Source organism: Plasmodium chabaudi (genome assembly GCF_900002335.3).
Source record: "Plasmodium chabaudi chabaudi strain AS genome assembly, chromosome: 3".
Taxonomy (NCBI): domain Eukaryota; phylum Apicomplexa; class Aconoidasida; order Haemosporida; family Plasmodiidae; genus Plasmodium; species Plasmodium chabaudi.
The window spans coordinates 438,840-466,836 of NC_030103.2; the positions used below are offsets into that span (position 1 = coordinate 438,840).

The 27,997-nt window shown below is 25.7% G+C and overlaps 8 protein-coding genes across 8 annotated transcripts; 4 read left to right on the forward strand and 4 right to left on the reverse strand.

Annotated features, from left to right (window-relative positions):
- Positions 1-572: 572 nt before the first annotated feature.
- Positions 573-2,531, forward strand: PCHAS_0312800 (conserved protein, unknown function; the record flags this gene model as incomplete). The annotated part of the gene is made up of 1 exon (XM_016799897.1): positions 573-2,531. The coding sequence occupies one exon, from the start codon at positions 573-575 to the stop codon at positions 2,529-2,531; it is 1,959 nt and encodes a 652-aa protein (XP_016653209.1).
- A 329-nt stretch (positions 2,532-2,860) lies between these two features.
- Positions 2,861-5,389, reverse strand: PCHAS_0312900 (RTR1 domain-containing protein, putative; the record flags this gene model as incomplete). Its single annotated transcript, XM_732547.2, has 1 exon — positions 2,861-5,389. One exon carries the CDS (start codon positions 5,387-5,389, stop codon positions 2,861-2,863), a length of 2,529 nt encoding a protein of 842 aa, XP_737640.2.
- Positions 5,390-6,871: 1,482 nt separating this feature from the next.
- On the forward strand, positions 6,872-8,596 carry PCHAS_0313000 (T-complex protein 1 subunit theta, putative; the record flags this gene model as incomplete). The annotated part of the gene is made up of 2 exons (XM_016799898.1): positions 6,872-6,874; positions 6,968-8,596. 2 exons carry the CDS (start codon positions 6,872-6,874, stop codon positions 8,594-8,596), a joined length of 1,632 nt encoding a protein of 543 aa, XP_016653210.1.
- A 364-nt stretch (positions 8,597-8,960) lies between these two features.
- PCHAS_0313100 (protein transport protein SEC31, putative) lies at positions 8,961-13,551 on the reverse strand (the record flags this gene model as incomplete). The annotated part of the gene is made up of 4 exons (XM_016799899.1): positions 8,961-8,997; positions 9,165-9,514; positions 9,641-9,732; positions 9,846-13,551. 4 exons carry the CDS (start codon positions 13,549-13,551, stop codon positions 8,961-8,963), a joined length of 4,185 nt encoding a protein of 1,394 aa, XP_016653211.1.
- Positions 13,552-15,312: 1,761 nt separating this feature from the next.
- Positions 15,313-16,126, reverse strand: PCHAS_0313200 (ribosomal protein L13, mitochondrial, putative; the record flags this gene model as incomplete). The annotated part of the gene is made up of 2 exons (XM_016799901.1): positions 15,313-15,862; positions 16,038-16,126. 2 exons carry the CDS (start codon positions 16,124-16,126, stop codon positions 15,313-15,315), a joined length of 639 nt encoding a protein of 212 aa, XP_016653212.1.
- A 739-nt stretch (positions 16,127-16,865) lies between these two features.
- Positions 16,866-18,764, reverse strand: PCHAS_0313300 (conserved protein, unknown function; the record flags this gene model as incomplete). Its single annotated transcript, XM_016799902.1, has 3 exons — positions 16,866-16,940; positions 17,090-17,209; positions 17,292-18,764. The coding sequence occupies 3 exons, from the start codon at positions 18,762-18,764 to the stop codon at positions 16,866-16,868; spliced, it is 1,668 nt and encodes a 555-aa protein (XP_016653213.1).
- Positions 18,765-19,848: 1,084 nt separating this feature from the next.
- On the forward strand, positions 19,849-20,760 carry PCHAS_0313400 (conserved Plasmodium protein, unknown function; the record flags this gene model as incomplete). The annotated part of the gene is made up of 1 exon (XM_731388.2): positions 19,849-20,760. The coding sequence occupies one exon, from the start codon at positions 19,849-19,851 to the stop codon at positions 20,758-20,760; it is 912 nt and encodes a 303-aa protein (XP_736481.2).
- Positions 20,761-23,042: 2,282 nt separating this feature from the next.
- On the forward strand, positions 23,043-27,887 carry PCHAS_0313500 (serine/threonine protein kinase, putative; the record flags this gene model as incomplete). Its single annotated transcript, XM_736970.2, has 1 exon — positions 23,043-27,887. One exon carries the CDS (start codon positions 23,043-23,045, stop codon positions 27,885-27,887), a length of 4,845 nt encoding a protein of 1,614 aa, XP_742063.2.
- Positions 27,888-27,997: the final 110 nt, after the last annotated feature.

A 27,997-nucleotide genomic window follows, 5' to 3' on the forward strand; every position in this document is an offset into this window, starting at 1 on the left:
TAATATTCATTTTTTTTTAATCTTTAAAATATTTTTTTTTATAAACATTTTTAATTGTAATTTGTTCAAAACAATTATTCACATAAAGATATTTACAATATATTTATCTTTATACAACTTTTACTACAAATGGATTGTTATGATATTTTATAGATCATTCAAATTATTTTCTTCAGTCCCCATTTTAAAGTAAAAAAAAAGACAAAAATATTGTTAAGAGAAAAAATAATATTTTATTTTGTACAATACTTAGCATATGCAATTTGGTGCCTAAAAAGTAAACACACACACAAAAAAATATACTATATGCATAAACTTTGAATTTTTGAGAAACCTTATTTATGTTGTAGATTCAATTATTTTAAAAGCGTGTGAAAAAAAGGCCTTTATATATGCATATGCAAACTTTCAACGTTTGTAGGATTGTCTTATCAAAAGTACATACTCTCATTTAACCTCTATTTGTTGTGGTTATAGTGATTTGTTTTTTGTCCTTACCTCTTATTTCTCAATCTCGTTTGTTTCAATCTTCATAACATATAGCCCACTCTTTATGTCACGAATACAAACGAATGAAATATTTTCTGAGAGGAAAAGTTCACGATGTCTTTGAAAAATATGATTGTGAAAACGTCTTAAAGGACGAAAAAGAGAAGAGCTCAAAGGAAGAGAATAATCCTGATCTATTATATTATAAGGGTTATGGAAATAGTTATATAAATAAAGACAATAATTTATTATATAGAATAAAAAATAAGCTACATACTTCCGATGTAAATAAAAAAGATGATATTATAAAAGAAAATATAAATAGTGACAAAGAAAACCATTTGATGTTATTTTCAGAAAAAAAAAATTATTTATTTATCGAAAATTATACATCAGTTATTTATGAAAATTGTGAAGACAAAATAAATATAATTTTATCAAATGAATATATACCTAATGGAAATATAGAAATACAAATAAAAGGTAATGATACTTTTATAGTCCCTTGTAAGATTAATCAAAATATATTAAGTTGTTATTTACCTCAGCTTATTAGAGGAATATACAACATATATATATTTATAAATAAAGAGATGGCATATATAAAATTGCTACGTCCTGGATTTTCCCTATCAGAAGATAGTAAATTTCTTATATTACATGTAATCGAAATAGTTGATTTTAGTTATTGTGAAAATAGACAAGAAAAAAAGGAAAATCGAAAAAAATTTTGTGACCTGAACAGTTCATATGATATAGCATCAAATAATAACACATTTACAAATAAGGAATTATTAAAAATATATAATAATTTATATAAAAAATATTATACAAATAATAGCGATAAATTAAAAAGTGATCGAATAGCCATTGGACAAAATTATAAACTCAAAATTACTAACGATAATAAATTTTATGAATTTCTTAATTCTTACAAAAATGAATTTATTAATCATTCTTTTAGAATAAAAAAAAATAATACTAACATCGATATGAATAATATAAATATTATTTCGCAACTTAATTTAGAGAATTGCACAACTCAAAACAGGATACCTATTTTGTATAAAAGATTATTATATGATACTTGTATATATGAAAATAAAATTATTATTATGCAATTTCATTCTAAAATTTTTGAATATGATCCTTTTAATATGCTGTCTGCACACATATTTACAAAGGACGAACTAAAAGATGGTTATACAATTTTTGCTCTTAATCTGGTACCTACATGGGAAATTGAAAATAGAACTACAGATAATAATAGCGCTAGTAATAACAGAGATGCAGACTTAAAAAATATGGAATATCTTAACCCAAATGATTATCCAATAAAAATTATGAACATGTCAGAAAAATATATAAAAGGAAAAAAGAAAAAAAATTACGTTAGCTCTTTGATGGTATTTCGATCTGATGAAACAAATTGTGCTGATGTACGTTTATGGGAATATATAAAAACAATAGATTGCGCAAAAAATAATATTTGCGATAATTTTTATATAAATAAAAATTATTATAAAAACGACATTCAATGTCCTGTACCTGATGAGCTAATAAATAATAAAAATATTTTTAGAAAATATTCGCAAGGTCTTAAAATTTCTGAACAAGTCAGCATTTTTTTCGAAAATTGGAATGAAAATTTATTGCCTGTTCATAAGTTTGTCCAATCACAAAAATATAATCTACCTTATTTAAAAACGCAAGATTTATCAAATTTTTTAAAAAAGAAAAAAGAAGATATATTATTGATTAGCGATTTTTGCCAAACGAAAGAGCAAAGTAATATGCCCGATTCGGAGCAAAACAAGGAGCCTCCCTATAATTCCACATTGTTGGGCAGCAGCAAAGATGAAATAGTAAAGAATAACGATGCCCAAAACAACGACGCTGCGTGCTTGCTAAATAACTTCATCTCATTTGTGTTTGTCCTTAATGGAAAAATATATCATAGCGTTGTGCCAATTAATAAGTTACTTTTATTGTTTATAGTTAACTATTGGATGCATTTTGTTAATACAAGCAAAAGGCGATAAACTGATGAATGAAATTATGATAAATAAAATACATTGAATAAAAAACGACAAATAGAAAACGCTTATATGCATTTTTATATTTTAATTTAGGATAATTATTATCCCCATGGATATATATCATACAAGTGTATGTATATGTGTGCTCATGCACAACTTTTTTTTTTTTTTTTTTTTTTTTTTGGAGGGGGTGCTTTTTTCTAAAAACACTACTATGATGAAAATATATAATTTAATAATAACTACAAAAAAAATGTAACTACAACTTCATTTATACATAAAAAATAGAATTAGGAAAACATATGTAATACATATATATGGTCGCAGATTGATTAGTAAAAATGGTTTTGAAAAAAAAGCATAGATAAATCATTTAACTCATCTCCTTCAATTTTATTTTCCTGAATTAAATAATCTTCAGCTAATTTAATATTATTATGTTCACATTTTGGTATTAACTCTTCTTTATGCTTTTTGATTGCAACAACAATAACACAAATAATTGATTTGTAAATAACTTTTTTAAAAGGGAGCAAAGGTTTATGAAATAAAAATGTTCTACATACATTTAAAATGATTGAAGAAAGAAAATTAACATATATAGGTATATATTTAGAAATATTATTAATAAATTCATTTTTTCTTTCCTTTTCTGCATCGTTAATAGATTTAGGAATAATAAATTCACTCTTCTCAAAAAAATAAACTGTATATTTTGATATATTACTTGTAAATATATCCCATAATACTACATATAATGACATATTTTCATAAAGATTTCCTCCTTTAGCACTATGTAAATATTTATTTGTTACAACTTCATCTCTATTATTTTTATTATCATCTGCTATATCAGTTTCTAATGTATCATCATCAGAAATCTCTGATTCAACAGTTTCAGCATCTTCTATTTCTTCTGATAATTTATTTTTTACATCTACTTTCGATTCAAAATCATTTTCTTTCAAATTTTCGGGTTCTTCTTGTTCTTCCGTAATGGGACAAGGGTCATCAAAAAATGCTGAAATCGGATTTTTAAAATTTTCAAAATATTCTTCTTTAATTTTTTGCCTCCTTTCCATTAATATGCTTTCTATTTCTGCCATCTCAACCTCATCAAGTTCAGGAGGTTCGCTAACTTCGGAAGGTTCATCATGTTTGTCCGTTGTAGCCAATTCATCATTATTGTCTACTGTAACTGTTTCATCGTCGACCTTCTTTTCGTCGGTGTCCACACTATTTTTCTTCAAAATCGAAACCTCATTTAGGTTACTTTTTTCAGGAATGGGATTCTCTGAATTTGATTGTGTTTGAACAAGATTGGAGTCCAACATTTCGATGCTCGATTTTTTATCATCCGTATTTTCTTTGGCTAGATTATTGCTTGTTAAGGTTGTTTGTTTTTTGCTTGAACTATTTAGTAGAATAACTTTTTTTTCTTGTTTATTTAACTTTAAATTAATTTCATTCATTTTTTGAGAAGCAGTATTTATCATTTCTTCTTTTGTATAATCGAATCCTATCATTTTTGTTCCATCTAAAGTTGTTTGTTTCCATATATTTTCAAAGGAATATTTTTTATTAAAAATCATAGAATTTCTGACTTGTTCATATATTTTATTCATTTCGTCTTCATGTAAACAGCCATTTGTGCTTTCTCCCTTTTCGCTACCTTCAAAGTCTTCTCGCTTTTCATTGCGCTCGTCGCTAGTGCCCTGTTGATTCAGATCGTCATGCTTTTCTTCACGTTTTTCTTGGCCGTTTTCTTGACCGTTTTCATCATTGGGTCCCTCTTTTGGAGATCCACTTTCAGCTGCCTCCTTCTCTTCCACTTCTTTACCTGCCTCATCGCAGACATTTGTATCCACTTGTTCAAAGAGACGATTTGAAGTTTCGGATTTTATTTTGGTTTGATCAATATAGGCTTTATCTATCGAATATTCATTAACACAATCATCTTTAAAATATCGAAACATTTTTATATCATCACTAAAGCTAACCGATTTCGTTTTTTTCTTTACAATCGTTTCTCTTTTTTCATTCGTCCCATTTAGTTTGTTATTTACATCAAATTTGGGAATTTCATTTTTGATTTTGGTGTCGTTAACTTCATCGGGTTTGGAATGGTCGGTCTTCTCAAATGTTTCTGATGTAACTCCATTGATAAATGAAATTTTATTATTCACAATTTGAAGTTGATCAATGTTATTAAACAAAAAGTTAATGTCATAGAGTTTAAAAAAAGGAAAAAAGGTTAGTAGCATTATATGAATAAGCTGACATTTTTTTTTAAGATTAATATTTTCTTTATTATTTTTATTATTATTAATTATTTCTTTAATTAAATATAAATTATAATTCATGCAATTTGCAGAACAGAATATATCATAGTATTCTCTTAAATAGATATGTTTATTTTTGGTATCTATTTTATATTTACTTTTATTTATATTATTTAAAAATACATTATCACATGCATAGAACCCACATTTATTATATCCTCGTCTGTTTATACATACATCAATTAAATCGCTTTTTGAAAGATACAATGATATTAGGTTGTTTAAAAATATAAGTAAATTTTTAATAAAAATATTTTTGTCTGCATTTATTTTTATATCCTTATCTTCCAATATATTATCACAATTTTCAACCTCTTCAGATTTAGATATTGTATTTATATAGGAGCATACATCTTTTATATTACTAAAGAAATCGTTATAACATATATAATCTTTCTTCTTCTTTGGAATATTTATATAAATCAAAAGTGCTTCAAGCTTTCTATGATATATCTTCGATAAGTTAATTATATTTCTTTCTCTCTGCACAGCATTGGATCCCTTTATATCGAATTTCATTTTGGAAAATTCACAAAAGAAATACTACAAAAATTGTGACTATTATAGACGAGTCCAACTATGTCTGCTCATGCAAACGTGGCTTCTTCTGGGGTTCCACCGTAAAGGTTCAAAATTAGGAGAGGTATGCACAGGATGTATAGCATGAAACAGGATGTACAACATGCACAATTATGTATGACATGCAAAGGTAGTACAAGCATGCAAAAGCAGGCACTCCCTTTCTTGAAGGACTGCTTCACCCAAACGGACTCACGCCGCGGTCAAATATTAGGATATATAAAATAAATAAAATAATCGATCAAAAAAATATATATTTTAAAACTATTTTAGGTTATTTGTTACAATGCAGAAATGAAAATTTCATTTGGTTACTGCATTTGTTTAAATATTCATACAAAATAAAGCATCATAATTAATTATTGAAAAATATTTAGCTTTAATAAGGTAAGGGAATTTTATAATTTTTTTTTTTAATTATATTGAATTATGGATTTGGGAAAAAAAAAAAAAAATATAATTTAAATATTCATTTCCAAAATTTTGATAAATAACTTATATAGCAATAGAAATGAACATAAACAGTAAAATATATACATAAATATAATGTCATGTCATATAATTTTTTACTTACATGCTTGGTAGCATATTATTCATATACTTTTATTATATATGACTTCCAAATAAATAATATGCACTAAAAAATAATTTAAATTTCTTTTTCCCAATCCTATAAAAATTAAAACTGTACTCCTATTCTTCCCTTGTAAATTAAAACGACAAATAATACGTTTTCAGTACGTGCTTGCATATTCTTATATTATTATCATTTTTTGGGGGGCAGGTAAAAGCCCGTTATATTTAGGAAATATGCATAGAAAAATATGTACATATGTTTACGTACGTTTTTACGTACATTTTTATGCGTAGTACTTATGGCGGTATAAAATTAAAAAAAAAAAAAAAATACATAATTAGTTAAACAATATACATTATACTATATATATGGTAATGAAAAAAATATTTTATAGAGAAAAAAATATTTGTGATTGTGTTTTTTACAAAATAAAACAAGATAAAGAAAAATGCTGATAATATAATTACATTATTTTATTTAAACATAGCCACGTTCAAAGCTCCCACTCTACATTCTTATAAATATATACATCCAAATGTTTAATTAATTTTATAATTGATAAAAATCGTTGTCAAAAAAATTATGCATTACATATTCATTCTTAACTAATCATTGAACATACATATGCATATTTGTGAACGAATTAAAATACATACACACACATATGTACGTATGCATTAGTTTATTTACATATCCATACTCTATTGCTCTCTCCTAGTACCACTAATTATAGCAAACCCTATAGATAAAAAAATTGGCTTTATTTTTACATACCATATATCACTATTCCTGATAAGTTTCACTTTTTTTAAAACAATTTTCTAATCCTATAAATTCGGTTGAAAATGGTAAGAGCCCCTTAGAATGCATTTCCTCTTGTGTTTATTCCCCATCCTTTGTTAAACTTTGTCAAACATCCCACCTTTTCACTTCTTGTACAGTTCGCGAACAAGCTCGGAATGAACGCCCTCCTAAAGGACGGATACAGGGTCGTGAAAAACAGCGAAGATGCGATTTTAAAAAATATCGAAGCTTGTAAAGAGATATCTGCAATATTGCAAACATCACTAGGACCAAAATGTATGAACAAATTAATAGTTAACCATATAAATAAAAAAATAGTTTCGAGTGATTGTATAACTATTTTAAATGATTTAGAAATAAACCATCCTGTTGTTAATATTTTAAAAAAGTTATCTGAAACAATGAATTATGAATATGGTGATAATACAAATTATGTTTTTACGATAGCTACTGAAATGTTAGAAAAAGCTAGCTATTTAATTCATGATGGGTTCAATGTAAATGATATAATAAATGGATTCAAAATTGGATATAATGAAATAGATAAAATATTAACAGAATCAACTAGCTATAAAATTGAAAATTTTTATGATGATAAAGAAATATTTAAAGTTATAAAATCTGCAATGGGTACAAAAAAATTATCAAATAATTATGATACATTAATTAGTTTATTATCAAAATGTTTATCAACTTTGATGCCAGAAAAAATTGAAACATTTGATGTTGATAATATAAGAATAACGAAATTAAATGGAGGGAACTTAATCGATTCTCAATTTGTAATGGGTATGGTTATATCTAAAGAACCAAATGGAATTGTAAAAAAAAAAGAAAATGCACAAGTTATGATACTTAATTGTGGATTAGAAGCAGCAACAACAGAAACTAAAGGAACTGTATTATTACGAAATGCTCAAGAGTTAGTCAACTTTACTAAAGGGGAAGAAGATCAAATGAAAAAAATTATTGAAAATATTAAACAAGCTGGTGTTGATGTTATAATTGTAAATGGTGCAATTTCTGATATTGCTCAACATTTTTGTGATGCAAATAATATTATGACATTAAAAATTACATCTAAATTTGAAACTATCAGAATATGTAAATTGTTAAATGTTCATTCGTTAGTTAAATTAAGAACCCCAGAACCCGAAGAAATCGGAAAAGTATCCTCTATTTATGTAACCGAAATTGCATCTAAAAAAGTTACAATAATTAATTCTAAAAATAAAAAACTCGGAACAATCCTTTTAAGAGGTGCTACTAACAACCTTCTTGATGAAACAGAAAGATGCATACATGATGGAATCAATGCAGTCAAAAATGCCATCAAAAGCAATTCATTTGTTTATGGAGGTGGATGTACAGAAGTTCAATTATATTATAAAATCAAAAAATTATCACAAGAATTAAAAGGAATCGATAATTGTTCTGTTAAAATGTTTGCAGAATCATTTTTATCTATACCAAGAATACTAGCAACAAATTCAGGATACAACAACACAGATGTAGTTAATCGTCTTATTAGCGAACACTCTAAAGGCAATGTTGAAGCTTGTGTAAATATAGATCGAAACGATGAATTTATTACATCAGCAAAAAAAAATAATATATATGATAATCTTAAATGCAAAAAATATGCTATAGATCTTGCTTTTGAAGCTTTACAAACGATACTTAAAATTGATCAAATTATTTTGGCTAAGCCAGCAGGTGGCCCTAAACCTAGGGATAAAAACCCAGACTTTGATGAAGATTTCTAATCTTTTAAATAAAAAGAAAAAATATTTACATTACATTTAGTCATCTACTTGTTCAATTCAATTGTACAAGTTCTTTTATCTTAATATTATTCACAGTTTTTCATTCTTGTGAATGCTATTTTTTTTTTTTTTTTCTCAAAGCAGCTAGTCTTTAATCTTATATTTATGACATAGCTGAGTTATTGATTGTTACATTGCATTATTGTGTTAATTCATTAGTTATTTAGTTTTTAAATTTAAAACTCACAATATATGTACATTGAAATAACAGTAAAAAAAAAATATTGCACATTCGCACGTATGTACAAACATATCCATGCGTTTGACAGTGAGAGAAAAATAGAAAGGGCTCGACAATGGGGTCCTAGCATTTTGGGATAATGCACTTTAAGCCCATGATCCTGAATGGAAAATGGAAAATGGAAAATGAAAAATGGAAAATGAAAAATGGAAAATGAAAAATGTATAGAAGCATTAGGTCACCAAATGAATAATATCACAATGTAAGATAAGGACACATGCTGTCCTCATTTCTATATTTTTTTATTTCGCTATTTCCGAGCCTTACCATGCCTTATTGCTTCCATCCCATAAGTTTCTGCTGATATCCATCAGATTTTTGTTAGCCATTTTAAAATCATTATCATTTATACTATTTGCCAAACTTATTAATATATTATTAATTTGCTCATTGAATGCACCATTATAAATTTTATCAAATAGTTCATTGACTTTGATCGAAATATCGTCCGCTTTCTTTTTAACTGGTTCTTGGGCTATATATGCATTTAGTAAATTAGATATAACTTTTTTAATATGCTCTATATTGTTTCGATTCATTAATACTCCATTTTGTTCCTTTGCCGCGGTTTGAATTTTTTTATTTTCACTTGCCGTTGACTGCGTCGTTGAGCCAAGCTGTTCATAAAGCAAAACAATAATCAAAGATGTATAAAAATGAAAATATAAAGGCGACACAATGCATCGGTTTATTCACATTGCACTTGCCTAATTACTGCATACAACGTATTGGCTGCTTATTACCTGTTGGGTTGTTGTTGGTATTGGCCATGGGACTGGCATTCCTGGAGTTATGGACATCGCGCCCGCTACTGGAGATGTTGTTTTTACGCCTGCTATAATGGGAAGCATAATAATGGAACATATCGAAATGAAAAACATGTTAATATACATTTTTTTGTGCAATGAAATTAGTATTCTTGTATGTATTTGGTTGCATGTGGCATACCTGTGGGGGGAGCGAATCCCATTTTGTTTTGAGAGTATGGCTGGGGAGGTGTAAAGGTGTTTTGGTGTGACATTGGAGAAATTGGAGGAGGTGTAACGGGATTGTAAACTTGAGAATCAATTGATTCTCTTTTATTTAATTGTGATTCTGGAGTGAAAGGCATATTTGGTTGAGTTGGATTTCCCATTGGTGTTGCAACAGATGCATGCCTATTTCTTTGAGGAAAAGGTGGAGGGATATTACTTTGTGGAGTTGAAAAACTTGATCGAGGAGCACCTGGGATTTGATTAGATATTGGTGGTGGTGCTACAGCTAAAGGTGGTGGAGCCACACTATTTTGCATTGCTTTATTTACATTTGAATAAGATTGAGATTCAAACATAGTTGGTCCTCCAATTTTATTATCATGTTCTAATTTTAAATTTTGATGTGATGATAGATGTGATAAATTTGGTACTGATGCATATGGAGATGATGAAGGATTAATTGGAGTTGTTGAATGGGATGGCATACTTGGTGGAGGTATATATAAGGAACCTGTTGCAGGAGGAGGATATTTTACATTACTTCCAAAGTTAGATGTACCATATCCTCTATTAGATGCAGAATCTGTAGAACCCATAAAATCTTTTTGTGGTGGTAATCTAGGAGCACCAGGTGGACCACCAATAACTTGAGTACTAAATTTTGTAGGAGGAGTATGGCTAAATGGAGGCATAGGTCCAGGAGGTCCATGGGGTTTACGCATTTCAGACATTGAAAGAGGAGGAACAACAGATGTTAAACTTTTATTCGGATAGCCTTGAGATTTATTATAAATACCATGAGCATTTGAATTCATCATATTATTATATTTATCTGGTACACCAAATGGTTTAACGTCAAAATATTGAAAAGGTGATGGCGGAGGTTTTATATGAGGAGGCATTACATGAGTAGCACTATTAAATATTCGATCTCGTAAAGTAAGACTTTCCATTGTTTTATCATCATCGATAAATGATAAAAATGTCATAGCTGCTTTAAGTCGTCCTGAATTTGCTAAGAGCTCTGCATATTGATTTATTTTTTGATTCATTGTTGAATTAAATTTATTATATTTTATAACCATTTTAAGAACTGTAATTTTTTCAACAATATCTTGTAAAGCATTTAATAAGGTAGATTTAGATGATGGCATACTATCCCATATTTCAACAGTTTCAGGAAAATTAGATGCACATAAATAACAAATAGATGCAGATCTAACATCAAATTTTTCATTTTGTAATCTTTTTGCTAATATCTCACATAAATTATTAAAATTTGGATTATTAATTGCATATGTACATAAAATAGATAAGGCTTCATCCCATGATGATAAATCAATTGTTTTTACTAAATGCTCTAATTTATCATCTAATACATAATTAATATTTCTTAAAAAACTATCATTTTGTTTTTTTATATATATATTTTTTGTTTTATGCCATAAATTTTCACCACCAAAAGATGATAATAATAATGCATCTGCCATTCTATTTTGATATAAACATAATTCTACTGCTGCTTCTATATTACCAACAAGTAAACATTCTTTTATAATAGATTCTATTCCACTATTCCAATTATTACTATTTGTTTTGTTACTATTTGGTTTACTGTCTTCATTTATTTCACCAAGACTATTTTCTGATGTTTGACCTCTAATTGTATTTATCATATCTTTTGTATTAAAATCAGAATTGTTTATTTTATTTCCAGAACCTATTAAACCATCTTTTCCAGTTTTATCATCTTTAGATAATTCATTTTCTTGATTCTTTTCAATTTCATTTTTTTCTCCAAGTTCTCTAAAAAACTTTTCTGGATCTAAATCAAATGATTCATTAAAATTGGGTTCATTTTCTTGCATCTGAGAAGTTGAAAATTCGCCCTGCATATTATTTCCATAATTTGGATACCCAGGAATATTTTCTCCATTACTTAAGTTGCTCATTCTTGTATTATCATGTTTATTATTTATATCAGAATTCATTTCTAAATTATTAGATGTAATATTACCAGTACCATTTATATTGTCATTAGTTTCATTTCTATATTTTTTAAATATAAATCCAGATTCTTCACCAATATTTTCAACAATCTTCTGATTTATTTCATTCATATCATATCCTATATGTTTAACTATTTCTTCTTTTTGAGATGTACATAATAATTGTAAAATTTTCCAAGTTAATTTCTCATGATAATCATCGCATTTAGCTATTTTATTTTCACAAAATTCTTGATATTTTCCACATTCTATATATTTTTCAAATTTATCTGCTTCCTCTATTAAGTCTACTTCTGTTGGATAGATATGACATTTTATCATATACGGACTATTACTATTTCCTTCTTCATTTTGCAATCCTTTATTTTTATTAGCTTGCATGTTTGTTTCATCGATACTGCTTTGATTCGAGTGACTCATTGGGTTCATGCTTTTATTTGCAGCATTTTCAGATGTAGATAAATGGGTAGTGTCACTCTTTATGTTGTCAAAAAGACAGATTTTTCCACCGAACCCAAAACATATAGATGCATCTTTTTTATAAAAATTAGGTATATATTTACTTGTCATTTTACTTCCATTATTTATACTATTTATTTGTATAGTATCCACATTTGTAGAGGATGCAAACATATCTGGAATAAACGGGGACCATTTAGAATAAATATTATTTGCTGAATTATTTACTTCATTATATATATCAAAATTATTTGAATTTAGATACCAACATTTGGTTACATCTTTCCCTGATGATAATAATAAATTGGAATCTACACTACTAAAGCATATATTGTTAATACCTTTTGAATGCCCTATTATTTCTTTTATCGGATAATTGGAATTTCTTAAATCCCATAATTGTAGACATGGATTTTTATCATCATCGTATGAAATTAAAATTTGAGTTGGCTGATTTTCTAACCAGCAAAGTGATGATGTTTTAGTTCTACTATGTGGATCCCTAAAACTAACTGCTGATTTTTTTATTTTCAAATCCCATATAACTGTATTTCCATTATTAGATGAAGTAGCTAAAATATGAGATACCTTTTTATTCCAATTTAAACATGTTATTTTTTGTAAGTTATTTTTATCTAAATATGGATCATAAGAAGTCGGAGCGAATATATTTTCTATATCAGTAATAAATAATTGTCCATCATTTCCACCTGTTGCTATTAAATTATTTTTGTGTTTATTACATTCTAAACAGTTTATACCACTTTCATGTAAACTTGCTTGGCTTAAAATAAAATTATCATAATTTACACCATCGTTGGTATCAAATAAATTCTTTGCATTTAATAAAACAAGATTTCCATTTGTTAATCCTCCTACTATTATACCTTTACTTAATCCACTCTCATTTTCACTTTCAACAAAATTATTGCAATTAATCCATTCAAAACTTGTTACATATTCGTTACTACTTTTTTTACTTGATTTATCATTTCCCCTTTTTAATGCTTCTTCAAAATTTAATTTATGTACAATATCTAGGGTCCTAATATCGCTATTCAAATTTATATCTAATAAATATGTATAATTATTTAAATTGCCATTATTTGAGTACAGTAAATTATGTGAGTTGAAACATATCAGGTAATTTTTGTATTCTTCAAACGGGCACCAATCGAAATTCCCGCTAATGTTTATACTTTTTAAGGCCATGTCGCGCCAAAAAAAAAAAAAAAATAGCTAGCTAAAATGTTAAGCAATGTAACTGGTTATAATATAAAAATCTGCCTTCTATGGAGGATACACTAATTGTTTGAGCAACGAACTCATGTAACAATTAAGCGGTTAAATTGGGGGTATGATACGCAACTTTGAAAATTCTTAAATCGTGAAAAAATTTAAAATATTTTAATCTTTCCAAGTACGTAAAGATTTAGCTCGATTTCCATAAAAATATGAACAAGTCATAAAAAGTTGCATTTGCGTAGAAAAAATGCAAATACGTCGCTACACATTTACATATATAAAAAATTGCAAGAACTTGCAAATAATTTTACAAACTGTTTGTTGTATATGATCAAAATGCTCTATATGCATATAATATATTTGTACATGCTAAAATGTAGCTTCTTTCGTTCTTTTATTTATATTCATTTACTAAAATAAATTTGAAATATATGCATAATATTTTATTTCTACCAGTTTGCTGTATATCTATGTATAATTTTATCTTTTCTTCATTCCCTATTTTAATTGAGCAATGTTTATATAAAAACCAAAAAGAGGGAAAGGGAAGAAAAGAAATATTCAGGATAAATGAGAATCATTTAAGGCTATTATATATTCAATAAAATATATAATTTTATAAACTAAAAAGAAATATATATAAAAATAGGAACATAAATTGAAGAATATGCATAATATAATATATATAAAAATGTACAAGAATATAAAAATAAATATTATCATACAATTTATAAATTATACTAACATGCAAATAATAATCGTAATTTTATACTACGCTTAATTTTTTTTTAAACCGTATACCATAAATAATATGTATATTACATAATATTTTTATATAATTAAAATAATCGAAAATTAAAAAGCAATAGCGCATATATATGATAAATATGTATAACCTGAAAGCACGGGTAGGCTGCATCTCCGGTTTACAATACAAAAAATTAGAAATAACAAAAGGCAAACCAGTTAAACAATATATGTATAAAAATAGTAAAATAATAAAAAAAAATTTTAAATATATTTTTTATGCTACATTTATAAATTTTTTTTTTTTTTCAATTTTCTTCCCTTTCCCTAAATGTATAGTATAATATATGATTAGCATATTTTTACTATAGCTTTTCTCTGCTCTATTAATTTCATTTTTTTTCACAAAATTTTTTAAAAACAAATAATAAACAATGTAGTACTAGTTAAATGGGATCTTTCCCATCATTCTGTTTATAATTTATGTATGTTCATGTATCTTAAATAAAATATGAACAGTTCATACATATTTATCATTTGCTCATTAAAATGTCTTAAGCATTTCTATGGAATAAAAAAACGAGTTTTAGACTATCCAATGTGGATAGATAATAAAAAAAGGTAGCCCAAAAAAATAATAAATTTTCGGCCAACCTTTGTATGTGCTTAGTTGGCAATAGGAATAATAATCATATAAATTATGCTTTAAAATAATATATAAAAAATTGTATATTTTATGGGTATATGCACAATTTAATGTATAACGGTATTATATGGCTTAACAAATTCTAATGAGGCATACTTTTTTAATGCCCCATAAAATGAATTATAAAATATGTTCAATCAGATAGTTACTATAAATGTGTTAACGATTTAATACTGTAGAAAATTGATGTAATACTTAGTCATAAATTAGAATGAAAAAATAATTAAAATAAAGCACAAAAAATAGGAACAAATATGGGTCACTATATAGACTCACTAGACAATAGTAAACGTTTTAATATTTGTTTGATCTGAATCATTTTCCAATTTTTTTTTGGGAACAACTACTTGCGGTATACCCCAATGTGGATGTAATGCACCAGGATAAACAAAAAGCTTACGATAATATATTTGTCTTAATCTATTATTTGGTAGCATTCTTTTTACTGCCAAATTTAATATCATAGATGGATTTCTTGCAAAAACTGTTTTACATGTTAATATCTTATGACCTTTTGAATGACTTTTTCGTGGAAATTTATAAATTTTTGTATCCCAAGTATGTCCATAAAATTTAAGATGAATTGCATTGACTACTATAACACTACTACTATTTACTCTATTTGAATTATAATCAACTCTATACTTCCCTTGTAACAATTTACTGATACATACACTTAAGCTTCCAACACTTTTATTATATGCATCAATCACAAACCAGTTCCCTTTCTCTTTATCAAATACACTTATTGCAGTTTTCGATACATGGTCCTCTGCAAAAATATCAACCTTAGGCATGTTCTTTTTTAAAAATGGAAAGCTTTTCCTGTAAAAATAAATAAAAATATATTCAAAAAATTTAAATCATTAACTTGTGTGTATAGGATGCCCATTCCGATGAATAGCCTCCATAGGGTTTTCTCACAATACTCATAGATTCCACAAGCTCTTTAAATATATTTTTTATTTTTTCATTTTTTCATTTTTTCATTTTTTCATACCATTGTACATTTGAAAATGGATTTATATTTTGCTCATGAAAGGAAGCTTTAGGATATCCCGCCAATCGTGCCAAACTTTGTTTTATCATTATTCATTTTGTTTTAATACTTATAAAAAGTTATCATAAATATCAGCTAGCTCATCTTTAGCTTTGCAAAGTTTGGATGTAAAATACAAATTAAAAATAGTATGACTAACTTAGTTTCTTCTTTTTTTTATTTACCTCCTTTTTTTTAAAATATGTTAAGAAAAATAAATTTTTATTTGGCTTACCCAGCAAAAAAAAATATATACGCACATATTCACACCGCATAAAAATATATTGAAAAAATTCCACAGGGTTTGTAAAACGTTCAATCATGTAGATCTTAGCCAAGTAAAAAATAATAAAAAAATTGATAGTAAAATAATAATAATATTTTAGAAAAAATTTTCGTAAAATAGTGTAGCAAGCCAGTTCGACATCCTAAGGGCCACTGAGGCAGAGATGGCATAGAACTAAGTCACAGTAAGTCTGAGAATTTTACAAACATTTTTAAAGCCAATTGTATTTTCGATTATTTAATTCGCATTTTTTTATCTTATATTTTAATTAAACGTTTTAAAAAAAGGTTGTAGAAAAAATTATGACACACAAAACAACATAACATGTAGTATGGAAAAAAAATAAAATCACATGAGGAATGAAATGCTTAAAAGCAAAATATATATTTAATTAATTTGGAGTTTTATTTTTTAATTTGCAATCATTATTGCTGTTTATCGATAAAATAACTTTATCTTTGGATTAATAGTTTTACAAAAAAAATGAAAATAATATATCATTTTCATAACTTAATATATTTTACATTGTCTCGAATATCGAATGGGTTCACATTCTTATTCATCAGCTTCTTTTCATTCTGCAATTCAAAAAAAGGAAAAATTAATAAATTATTAAAATGTATGTCCAGCTTTATAAAAAGGATATGTACATGTACATATTTATATCCAAAATGAAAGAATACAAATATTGTTTTATGAGTATGAATATATGATAAAATATTGTTACCTTCATAATTAACGAATTTTCCTTCTTTAACTTCCTATTCAATCGCTGTGCCTCTTTAACTGACTTTTTTCGTTCGCGCTTTTCCTCTGGGGTTTCATTTTTGTCTCGTTTCGTTTTTATCTAAAAAGGTTGGAAAAAATGTATGTAAATAAATAGGTATTCATATGTAGGAGCATTTTTTTTAATTTGTTTGGCTTTGTACCTGATCAAGGACTAGATAACGCTCAAGCTTGTTCACACTATCATTTGGCTTTTCTTTAGTCTCTAAATTTGTATTAAATATTTTTTTATTTAAAATTGGCGTAACTTTTATACTCTTAGGAATTATTAATTTACTTGGGTGATTTGTTGTATTCGTTTTTGTTGTCAAAATTGTTTGACAATCATAAGATAATGAATCATCATCTGAGGAATAGGAACTTGAAATATCCTGATCTACTACTATTTCATCATTTTGCATATCAACAATTTTAAGTATTTTTTCTTTATCATTATCATTTATATCTATAACAATATTTTCTATATTTTGTTTATTTTTATTTTTTATTTTTTTACTCTTTCTCATAATCCTTTTTATTTCATTTGTATTGTCATTTGCTTTGTCATTCACCTTTTTTAATTCCAAATTTATTAAATCGCTTAGCTTTATTGAATCATCATTTTTTTCATATTTCATTTTATTCTCAATATTAGGATTCACATTTTCATCAAAAATTATCGTTTTAGAATTTTTTTCATTTTTGTATGACCACTCTTTATCATTGTCTTCATCTAGTTGAAAATGGCTAGTATTGTTGTCGTTATCCTTTTCAATATTTTGTCCTGATTTATCAAATATATCGTCACTAGCATCTTCAACATCTGAAACGCCCTGATCAGTTTCTTCATCTCCAACTTGTGTAGAACATAAGTTACTATCGGGTATAAAGAGAAACGTTTCAGGATCACCCCATATTAATTTATTATCAACATGTAATTTTTCTATGGTTTCAACATTTTGAGCTTCATAAACAAAATTGTCATTCAATTCTTCATAATTATCAGCTTCAAATGTTTTAAATAATTCTTTTTCTTCTTCATCAACTGGTTTGATTTCAAAAAATTTATTTTCACTTTTTGTTTTTACTTCTACAAAATTATTACTTATAGGTTTTAAATGTTGTTCATAATCATATCCATCATTGGGAAAGTAACAATCCCCGTCTAAATAGGAAAAATTATCATTATTTTTTTTTTTTTTTTTTTTTTTTTTTCCACCAATTTTATCATTATTAACATTGTCTTGAATATCATCATCAGTAGTAAAATCTTTTATTATTATATTACTGGAAATTTTTTTTATTTTAATATTTTCATTTTTTTCTTCATTGTCATTGTCCCCCTTATGTTCTGATGAAACATTTGTATGTGTCCTTCCAAAAATCTCACGAATGATAATTTTTTTTTCACTTTCTGTTAGCTTATCTTTAATACCAAAATCGGAGGGGTTAAAATTTTTTAACATATATGACATATCTTCTTCGCTAATACCATTTGAATAGTCGTTTATATCATTCTCTTCTTCATTTTCAAAAAGCGTTTCATTAAATTCATGTTTTTCATTTTCTTCCGTATTCTTAGTAATACTTGGCTCGTAAAACGATACCTTTTTGTTTTTATTTTTACTTTTCATCATCGTTAATTTACTGAAACATTGATCAAAATTAATAAGGCATGAAAAAAGGAAACAAAATATGCTTCAAACTTTTTCAAATTAATTCAACTTTTTCAAATATTATGCGGAATGAAATAAATAACACTATTGTGGAATATCATTGAGATAATAAAGCTTATTATTTTTTTGAAAGAAAAATTATTTATTATCACTTTATTTCTATAATATTCTGAGGTTGCCAAAATGCAAACTTTTATTTTTTTAATTCATTACGCAGGTCAGTAAACAATAAATAATACATAAATAAATAAGTATATATAAATAAGTATATATAAATAAGTATATATAAATAAGTATATATAAATAAGTATATATAAATAAATATATAAATGTTCACTTTTAAATTTATATCGTTATTTTTTTATTGCCAAAAATTTTGCTGACTGGTCAGGAAAAACAACGTTTTCGAAAACATATATTCACACCTATATATTTTTTAAAGAGCTACAATTATTTTTTTTTTTCAACTTGTGGGGCATCGCCTACTGCTATTACTCATACTATTTATTGTTGCTACTATTTTATTTATTATTTTTTTATTATGCATTTTTTATTAACAATTTTGCTATGTTAATTAAACAGTTTTAAGTTTTATTTATAAAAAATTTATTATATGTAGCCATTCCATACAAATAGCATTTCTCAAATGACCAGCGAAATAAAATTTATTTAAAAAAAATATACATAAATTAGTACGAAAAATAAAATGTAAAATAGAACAGCTATTTTGTTCATTTATTTTGCTGTTAAAAAAATTAATTAAAGCAAAGCACAACAAAATTGTTATATTAAAACAATTAGGCAAAACATAATCGCTTTAAAGAAGTCATTATGATGCTGTGTATGATACGCAAATATGCATTCATATAATATGCTGTACATGCATATGTGCCAAATATTTCTCCTCATTTTCAATATAGCTAGCTCATATGTATGTTTACTATTTTTATGTTACCCCATTCACAATCATATACTAATTATTACATAATAATAAGTTTCATTATGACTTGATGAAACAGTATCCAAATTATATCTTCTATACATAATGGGTAAACACAATTTGGTTACAAAATTTAACTATTTTTATTATAATAATATTTTTTTGAAAAATAAAAGAATATGTACAGTAGTAAAAAATATTTCATTTTCTTCACATTGCCAAGATAAATATGAATTAATTAAAAAGAATGAAGAGGCATATAATTTAGAAGACACATTCATTAGGTCTATTCGTAAAATGAATAATACTTCTTTAGTATATGCATCCGAAGATATTAATAAAAATGGAATGAATAATAAATATTTATGGGAATTAATATATAATAGAGCAAAAGAAATTAAAAATTCATTTTCAATAAATGAAATTGTTGTATTATTTCATGCATATTGCAATAGTTTATCTTATGATATAAATTGTATACAAATTATAAATTTTTTTTGGGATTTATTAAATAATAAAATGAATGATTTAAATTATTCATCATTGCTAGCCTTATATTCATGTGCTGAAAAAACAAAAAATTTCCACAAAATAAAAGAAATTAGTAACATACTTTTAAAGTATATGTTAGACAACCCTTCAGAAATGAAACTTACAGAAAAGGGGGTGAATATTATTTTGAAAATGTGCATCCACAACTACAGTGATAGTATTGCTACCATTGACAATATGAACATTATGCATATTAGTAACTATATACAAAATGTTGACTTAAAAGATGCTAAAACGGTTATGCTATGTTTGCATTTTTTTATAATATTCAATTCATTTGGTGATCCTTTCGTCAACTTATTAAAAAAAATACAATCCTTATTAATTTTTAAAAAAATAAACCCATATATTGTTTTAAAATATTTATATCTCCTGAATAATATTAACAATCACCCTATTGCAATTAAAGAGGTGAAAAACACGATATCCATTATTTATTTATTACACCAAGCAAATAATTCGTAGAACTACCATCGAAAGTTATCCAATATGTATATGCATATATATAATATTTTTTTTATGCATTTTTCTTTTATTACATAATTTTGACATTATTATTTTTTTAGTATTTTGCTTGTTTTGTTAATTTTTTTTGTATAATTCCATTTTTACTGATCACATTGGTTGCCTAAATTTACGTTTGCACATCAAACCTATATATACAGGCATAAACACATGTGTATCCGTTTTACTGGATAAAACAATTTTAAATAATTTATAAACTTATTAAGTTATAGCACATTATAATAGTTTCCCCATGAAAAATAATACACCATTTCTCAAACATGGATATAAACATACAGGTGAAAATTTGTAGAAAATTTTTATTTATATGTCTTTCCTTTTTTCCTTTTACACGGTTATTTTGTGTAATATAATTGTTTAAAAATTATTTTTTATTTTTTTATACCTTTTATAATTAAATTAGCTTGTCTTTAAAAATTTAATTTAATTAAAATGCAGCCAACTTTTATTTATAGCCACATATTTACATGAACTGTTAATAAAAAAGCGAAAATAAAAAAAAATAAAGGAATATGAAAAGCTATATTTTTTATCACATTTTTTTTTGTTTTCCTTCTTTGCACACATTTATAAATGCATGTATACTTGTCTTTTATTTTGCTAATTCCTCTTTACAATTAATTTTATTACATAAAAATTATTATTAATTATTCTGTGATTTCTTTTTGAAAATTAAAATATGCTTTATTTCCTTTTTTAATGGAAAACATATATAATTAACACACTTTTAATTACACCAAAATATAACAAATAGTTAAAAAAGTATGTAAATATGTGTATATTCTTAGTTAGCTATAAATAATACCGCTGTAGACGTTCGAATTAAAAACAATTCATAAGAACAATTCTGTTTTTTTTTATATTTTTTTTGAAAACATATCTTAAAATATATTGTTATAGACAAATATGTAACTTTTTGAAAAAATTACGAATAATTTTTTTAATAACTATTTATTTTAAATATATGAACGTACATATATATGTTTCCATATTTTATGTACATTCATAATATTTTATTTTTCATTTTTTATTTGTGTGCTTATTTAGCAACAGATAAAAAATATAAAAAGCTATTTTATATTAATTATTCATTTATTGCTGTAAAAAAAAAACACACACAAATAAATATTTAAAATGTTACAACAGAGAAATCGATTTATATTTTGTGTAATTAATTTGTATATTTTAATGAATATAAAATTTATTTGAAGACGATTAAATTAATGAAAGCATTTCTATTTTTTTTTTTTTCAATGTGTTGACGGTGCATATGCGTGTTCACCGTCTATTTATTTTTCATAAAGTGATGTTATTTTATAATATATATGTTTATGGGTACTGTATAGTAATAAAAAATATTTGGTGTCTTTATGTTTTTGTAACTATTTTTGGTACAAATTATAATTAATTTTTTTTCTACATATTATATTGCAAAAATATAAATTTTTTTTCTGCATAAAATCGTAATTTTTGTTATTTAAACTTTATACATGAATACATATAAATGCACGCATATATTTGATGTATATGTATATTATTATATATATATATGTGTGTGTACTGTTTGCAACGCCGTAACTTCTTTAATTTGTTAGGCCTTAATCTTTTGTTTCAATTGTAGCTCTCTCCTATTTCTTTGATATTTTTAATTCAACATAGATTTATAATTATATTGAGATGTAATACCTTCACAACCTTTATCCATAAAATAATATATGTATACAATTCAGAAAGACGAAAAAAATGATAATGAGGATACCATGCAAACCCATTTTGATAATACGAGCCTTTAATTTGTTAGTAGAAAGGGTTGAAGACAAAATTAAATAATAAAATTCAGCATGTGATACTTTAAAAAGAAAAAAGTATCTATAACAACCATTTTTTTTGTCTATCTATGCATGATTTAAATTATTTTGTTTATATAATTATATTTTTTATTAAATCTGTTATAAATTTACTCTGTTAGTTGTAAGCTTTTTAATTTTGTTTTTAATTTAATTTTGTTCTTTAATGTTATATAATACGCCATATTATACATTACGTATCAATGTATAATGATTTATTAATATGATATTGCAGCATATTCCTATGTTGTTATTTTATATCTATATGCATATGCATGCATATGTATATATTTTTTTTCAATTTTCCATAATTAAAGTGCATTTAAAGACACCCTGTAATTTCCGTTGACCTAAGTACCTATTTTGAAGTTTCAAATGGATCATTATGAAGTGTCAAACAATTTTAAATTTATTACATCCTATTTCGACGAAAATAAGGAATTATTCATAAATGGAAATACAAGTAAATTAAGCAAAAAAAACGAAGTAATTAATAATCAAAATGAAGGAAACGTATATAGTCAGAAAATAAACAAACTGGAAAATTTTAAACGTGATAATGATGTCACAATAAATAAAGATGACAATAAGACGTTTCTAAAATCGTTTTATGAAAGTTGTTCGAACGTAATAACTCCTATTAGTAGTTATCCTCCCAATCAAAAATTATGTAATAATCAAAAAAAGAAAGAAAAAACAAACTTAATTAGTTGCTATAAATATAACAATTTATTAAACAAAAAGAATGAACCCCAAAATAGTAACGAAACTAATTTGAATAATCTAAGTTACGCTAGAAAAGATTCTGTTAAGAATAACTATAATAAAAATTTGTCAGATGAGTCAATAAATGAAAAGTTTATTCAATTATTTGAAAATAATAGACTTATGTTAAGTAATGAATTGTGTAATATTTCATCAAATGTACCTCCAAAAAATAAAATATATGCAAATGAAAAGGATAAAGCAAATAAAGTACAATTGAACCAAATAAAAGATATGGGAAAAAATGATGAAATAAATAAATTTTATAGTTCAAATAATATTTATTCTAATCATAATATAAATCTTAGTCAAGCAAAAAATGTTTTTTCAAAATGTTTTATAAACGACGATTTCACATGTAGTGACAACTTTAATAATCAGAAGATGTGTCTAAATAAAAATGGAATAAAAAATACAAAAATGTTAAATAGTTATTTTGAGCAATCGGATAATCAAAATGATCATAAAACAACTAGTCGAAGCACATCTACTAAAGTATTTAGAGATCCGTTAGTTCGAAAAGACAGCACCTTAATCGTCAATCCAGATGCAACTAAAAAGGTAACTCCTTGCAGTAGTATATGCAGCATTAGCCAATTGAAAAAAATGGTGAATACAAATGAAGATAGTGCTGATTCATTTTTTTATAAAAATCGAAAATGTTTAAGTGGAAATATGGAAGATGGCGAAGAAAAAAAGAATGAAAATGTTGAAAAAAATAATAAGTATCATAGTAAGATGGACCAAAATAAAATAAACGACAATTATGAGGTGGTTGATATATATGATCCATGTTTTAGTAAATGGAAACGTGTGAAATATAGAGGTGAAAAAGGAAAACTATATAGAAATGGTAACCATGATAAAATTTTCAACCTTTTAAACAATTTAAAAGAGACATCAATTTTTTATTATAAAAATAAAAACCGATATAGATATGATTCATCATGTGATAAAAGAGATATTTATTTTGATAATTATGAAATTTCTAATGATACAAATATAGAAGTTTCAACTGTTTGTAATAAAAGGGATGATACTGAATTGATCAAACCATTGCACGAATCAGAAACATGTTTATTTCTTGAAACAAAAGAAAAGGAAGATAAAATGAATAATACATTAGTCATGACTATTTTAAGCAATGATAATGTATACTTTTCATCTATTAAAAAATGTAGCAGCTTGAATCAAGACGGTTTAATAAAAAAAAATAAAAATTTCGATTTATGCGTGCATTCTAAAAGCATGGTTGTTATAAGTATGAATAAATATGATATATGTGAAAATAAAAAAATGTTTACTAATAATATTTTGTGGAAAAATAAAGACTTTCAAAATAAACAATTTGAAATGGAAAGCATTAATAACGAAAAGATGAAAAATGAAACTGATGTACATAATAAAAATACGAAAAGGGATACCTCCCAGAAAAAGGGACGATCAAATGATAAAGGAAAGAACAGTTCTTGTGGAGGTAGTAAAAATAATGGCACAGGAAAAGATGGCAATAATAATATGGATGCAGGAGATAAGAATGGGGACGGAAATGGTAATGATAATAACGAAAATAATGGTAAAAATAACGGGAATGAAAATTATAGCAGTGCAAAAAGTAGCAGTAACTGCTCTAGTAGTAGCAATGGTAGTAGCAGCAATGACAGTAGCAGTATTGCTTCCGAGAAAGAAGGACAAACAAATCTTGATATTTATTATGAACCTGGAACCAAAATATGTAACTCAATAAAAGGGGTGATTGAAAATAATTGTTTTGAAAATATGAGAAAATGTTTAAATGTAAAAAGGTGTGAAATAATATTCGATGTTAATAAAAAAACAACATCATGCTTAAGTTTTCTAACTAAAAAGGAATATGAAAATCGGAAATATAAATTAAACTTAAAGCATAATATAAAAAAGAAAAATATTCGAAAAAATAGAAATGATAAAATTATGAATACAAAAAAAGAGAAGTCCCAATGTTTAGGTTTAAGAAAAGATAGTGAAAATATATCACGAAGAAAATTAAATAAAAATAAATCCTCGTCTTATATTGAATTTTATACAAAAAAATGCAACTCAATAAGCTATATAGATATAAGAAAAAATGGAGTTAATACATATTTGTTTAGAGAAAAGGTTCAAAATAACAAAGGATCATTTGGATCGTTTGAAAAGGTAGATAAAATAAAGGAATGTAGCAATACTACATTCAGAGAAATAAACAAAGAGAATAAAATGGGGTTGGAAAATGGTACTATAACAACTGATTTAGGAGGGACATCTTTTAGGCGTTACAAATTTTGTGAAAATGATCATAAGACAAGGAAAGAGGCTATTCGTAATAACAATAATTGGAATAGTGGCACTGAAAAGAATGGAAAAAATGTTAAAACAAGCAATTATTATTATAAAAATAATGCCATTTGTGAGGATAAAGCTAAGACCTGTGAAAGTTTAGTAACAGGAAAGGATCCTGTGGCAAGTAACAAAGATACATCTAAAAAATGTCATCTTTTATCGTATAATAATTTGATCAATAATAGTGTGAAAGAAAGGGGTATAGAAATGAAGATTATTCGAAAAAAAAAAAATAATATTAACAATATTAATGATGATGGTAGTGTTAATACTTATTATCATGCATGTGTGGGTAAAGGCGAAACTCTTGAAGTAAAGAAAACAATAAAAGAGAAACGAAAAGAAAAAAGGAAGGAGTTGAGAAAGGGCAGTACAAAAACGAAGAAAAAACAGATGGAAAAAACAGGGCGCAAAAATACGCGGGCAAACAAGCGGGCAAACAAAATGAATGTGAATGAAGATGCCTCGGAATATTTAGCTAAACCTAGTTGCCCCATAAATGAAAATGGTGTCGTTTTTAATAATCGATATTATATAATAGGTTTAATATATTATGGAGATAATTCACAGGTATATAAGTGTATAAATATAAAAGATAAAAAGACATATGCTATGAAAGTTGTGTTAAAAGAAAGAGAAAATCATAATAATGGTAAACAGAACGGATTGAGTATTGATAAATTTATAAAAAAATATATGTTTTTAAAAAAGAATCCACATAAAAATATTATACCGATATATGATATATTTAGTGATAACAATTATAATTTTATTATTATGGAATTTTGTAAAGGATCAACATTACTTGACTATTTCATGTCGTTAGTACCGGGTTCTTTACATATATATGAAATTAAAAAAATAATGAAAAATATTTTTTTAGCATTAGACTTTTTACATTCTAGAGGTTTAATACATAGAGACATTAAACTTGAAAATATTATGTTTACAAAAAAAAATATGAGAAATTTTAATTATAAACAATGTGATAATTTTGATTTAGATAATTATACGGATCCTTTTTTTTTATTTGAGGAGAAAGAAAATGTGTGTAATCGTAGAACAGTTCGAAATTCAGTATTAAAAAAATGTGAATCAAAAGTTGGCCATAATAATAAGCAGAATAGTGATATATTTTTACGAACGAAAGAAAAGGGGGCGATCCATAAGGTGGACGTAGACAAGTGTTGGAGTTCAAATGGAGAGGTTGAATATGAAATTGATTTTGCCACATCTAGCAGTGACAATATCGAATGGAGTAATGATTGGCGTGATGATCATTATCAAAATGAATCTGAATCGTCATACAGTTTTGAAAATAGTAGTAGCAATATGTCAGAAGCTAGAGAAATGCCACGATGTTTTGATACATATAATAATTTACTCGACAACTTAGGTTCGTATAATTGTGGTGGGTCAAGCAATATAGAGAATAGTAGCTTAAACAGCATGAATAAAAATTTACTAAGCATGTTGGATCGTTCAACTATACAAATGATAAATAAAAATAGTTTTCAAAAAAACAGTATAGCAATAAAGAAAAATAGTTCTTTAACAGCTATTAAATCGAAGAAAGTAGAGGAGCAATATTTAATAAGTTCTGAAAAGGAAAAATATAAAGATAAAGAAAATAGAAATGACTACAAAAAAAACAGCTTTAAAAAGAGAAGGAAATATCTTCCATATAATTTATATGACAATTTATGTTTAATTGATATGGATATGATGGAAGATATTTCTAATAATAATTCGAATAAAAATAGAAGACAAAATATAATTTGTGGAACAGCACCATATATGCCACCAGAATCATTTGATGGCATTTTATCAGCAACTAATGATATATGGGCATGTGGTGTTATTTTATATGCATTGATGGACGGACGATTTCCATATGAAATATATAATACAATGCCTAATTATTTAAAAAAAAAAGTTTTAACATATACAAAACCTAATTTTGATCCTTTTATTTGGCAAGAAAGTCCAGATTTACTTGATTTATGTTTGAGACTTTTAGATCCTAATCCCTTAACACGAATTCAAAATGCCAGAGAAGCTTTAATTCATTGTTGTTTTTCTGATATAGTATAAAAATATTTCTGTAATTTAAAGGATTTATGGGGATAAACGAAAAAAAGTAACCCTTTTAAATTCGCATATAATTTGTCTAGTTATTTAGTTATTCACTCTTCTCATTTTTT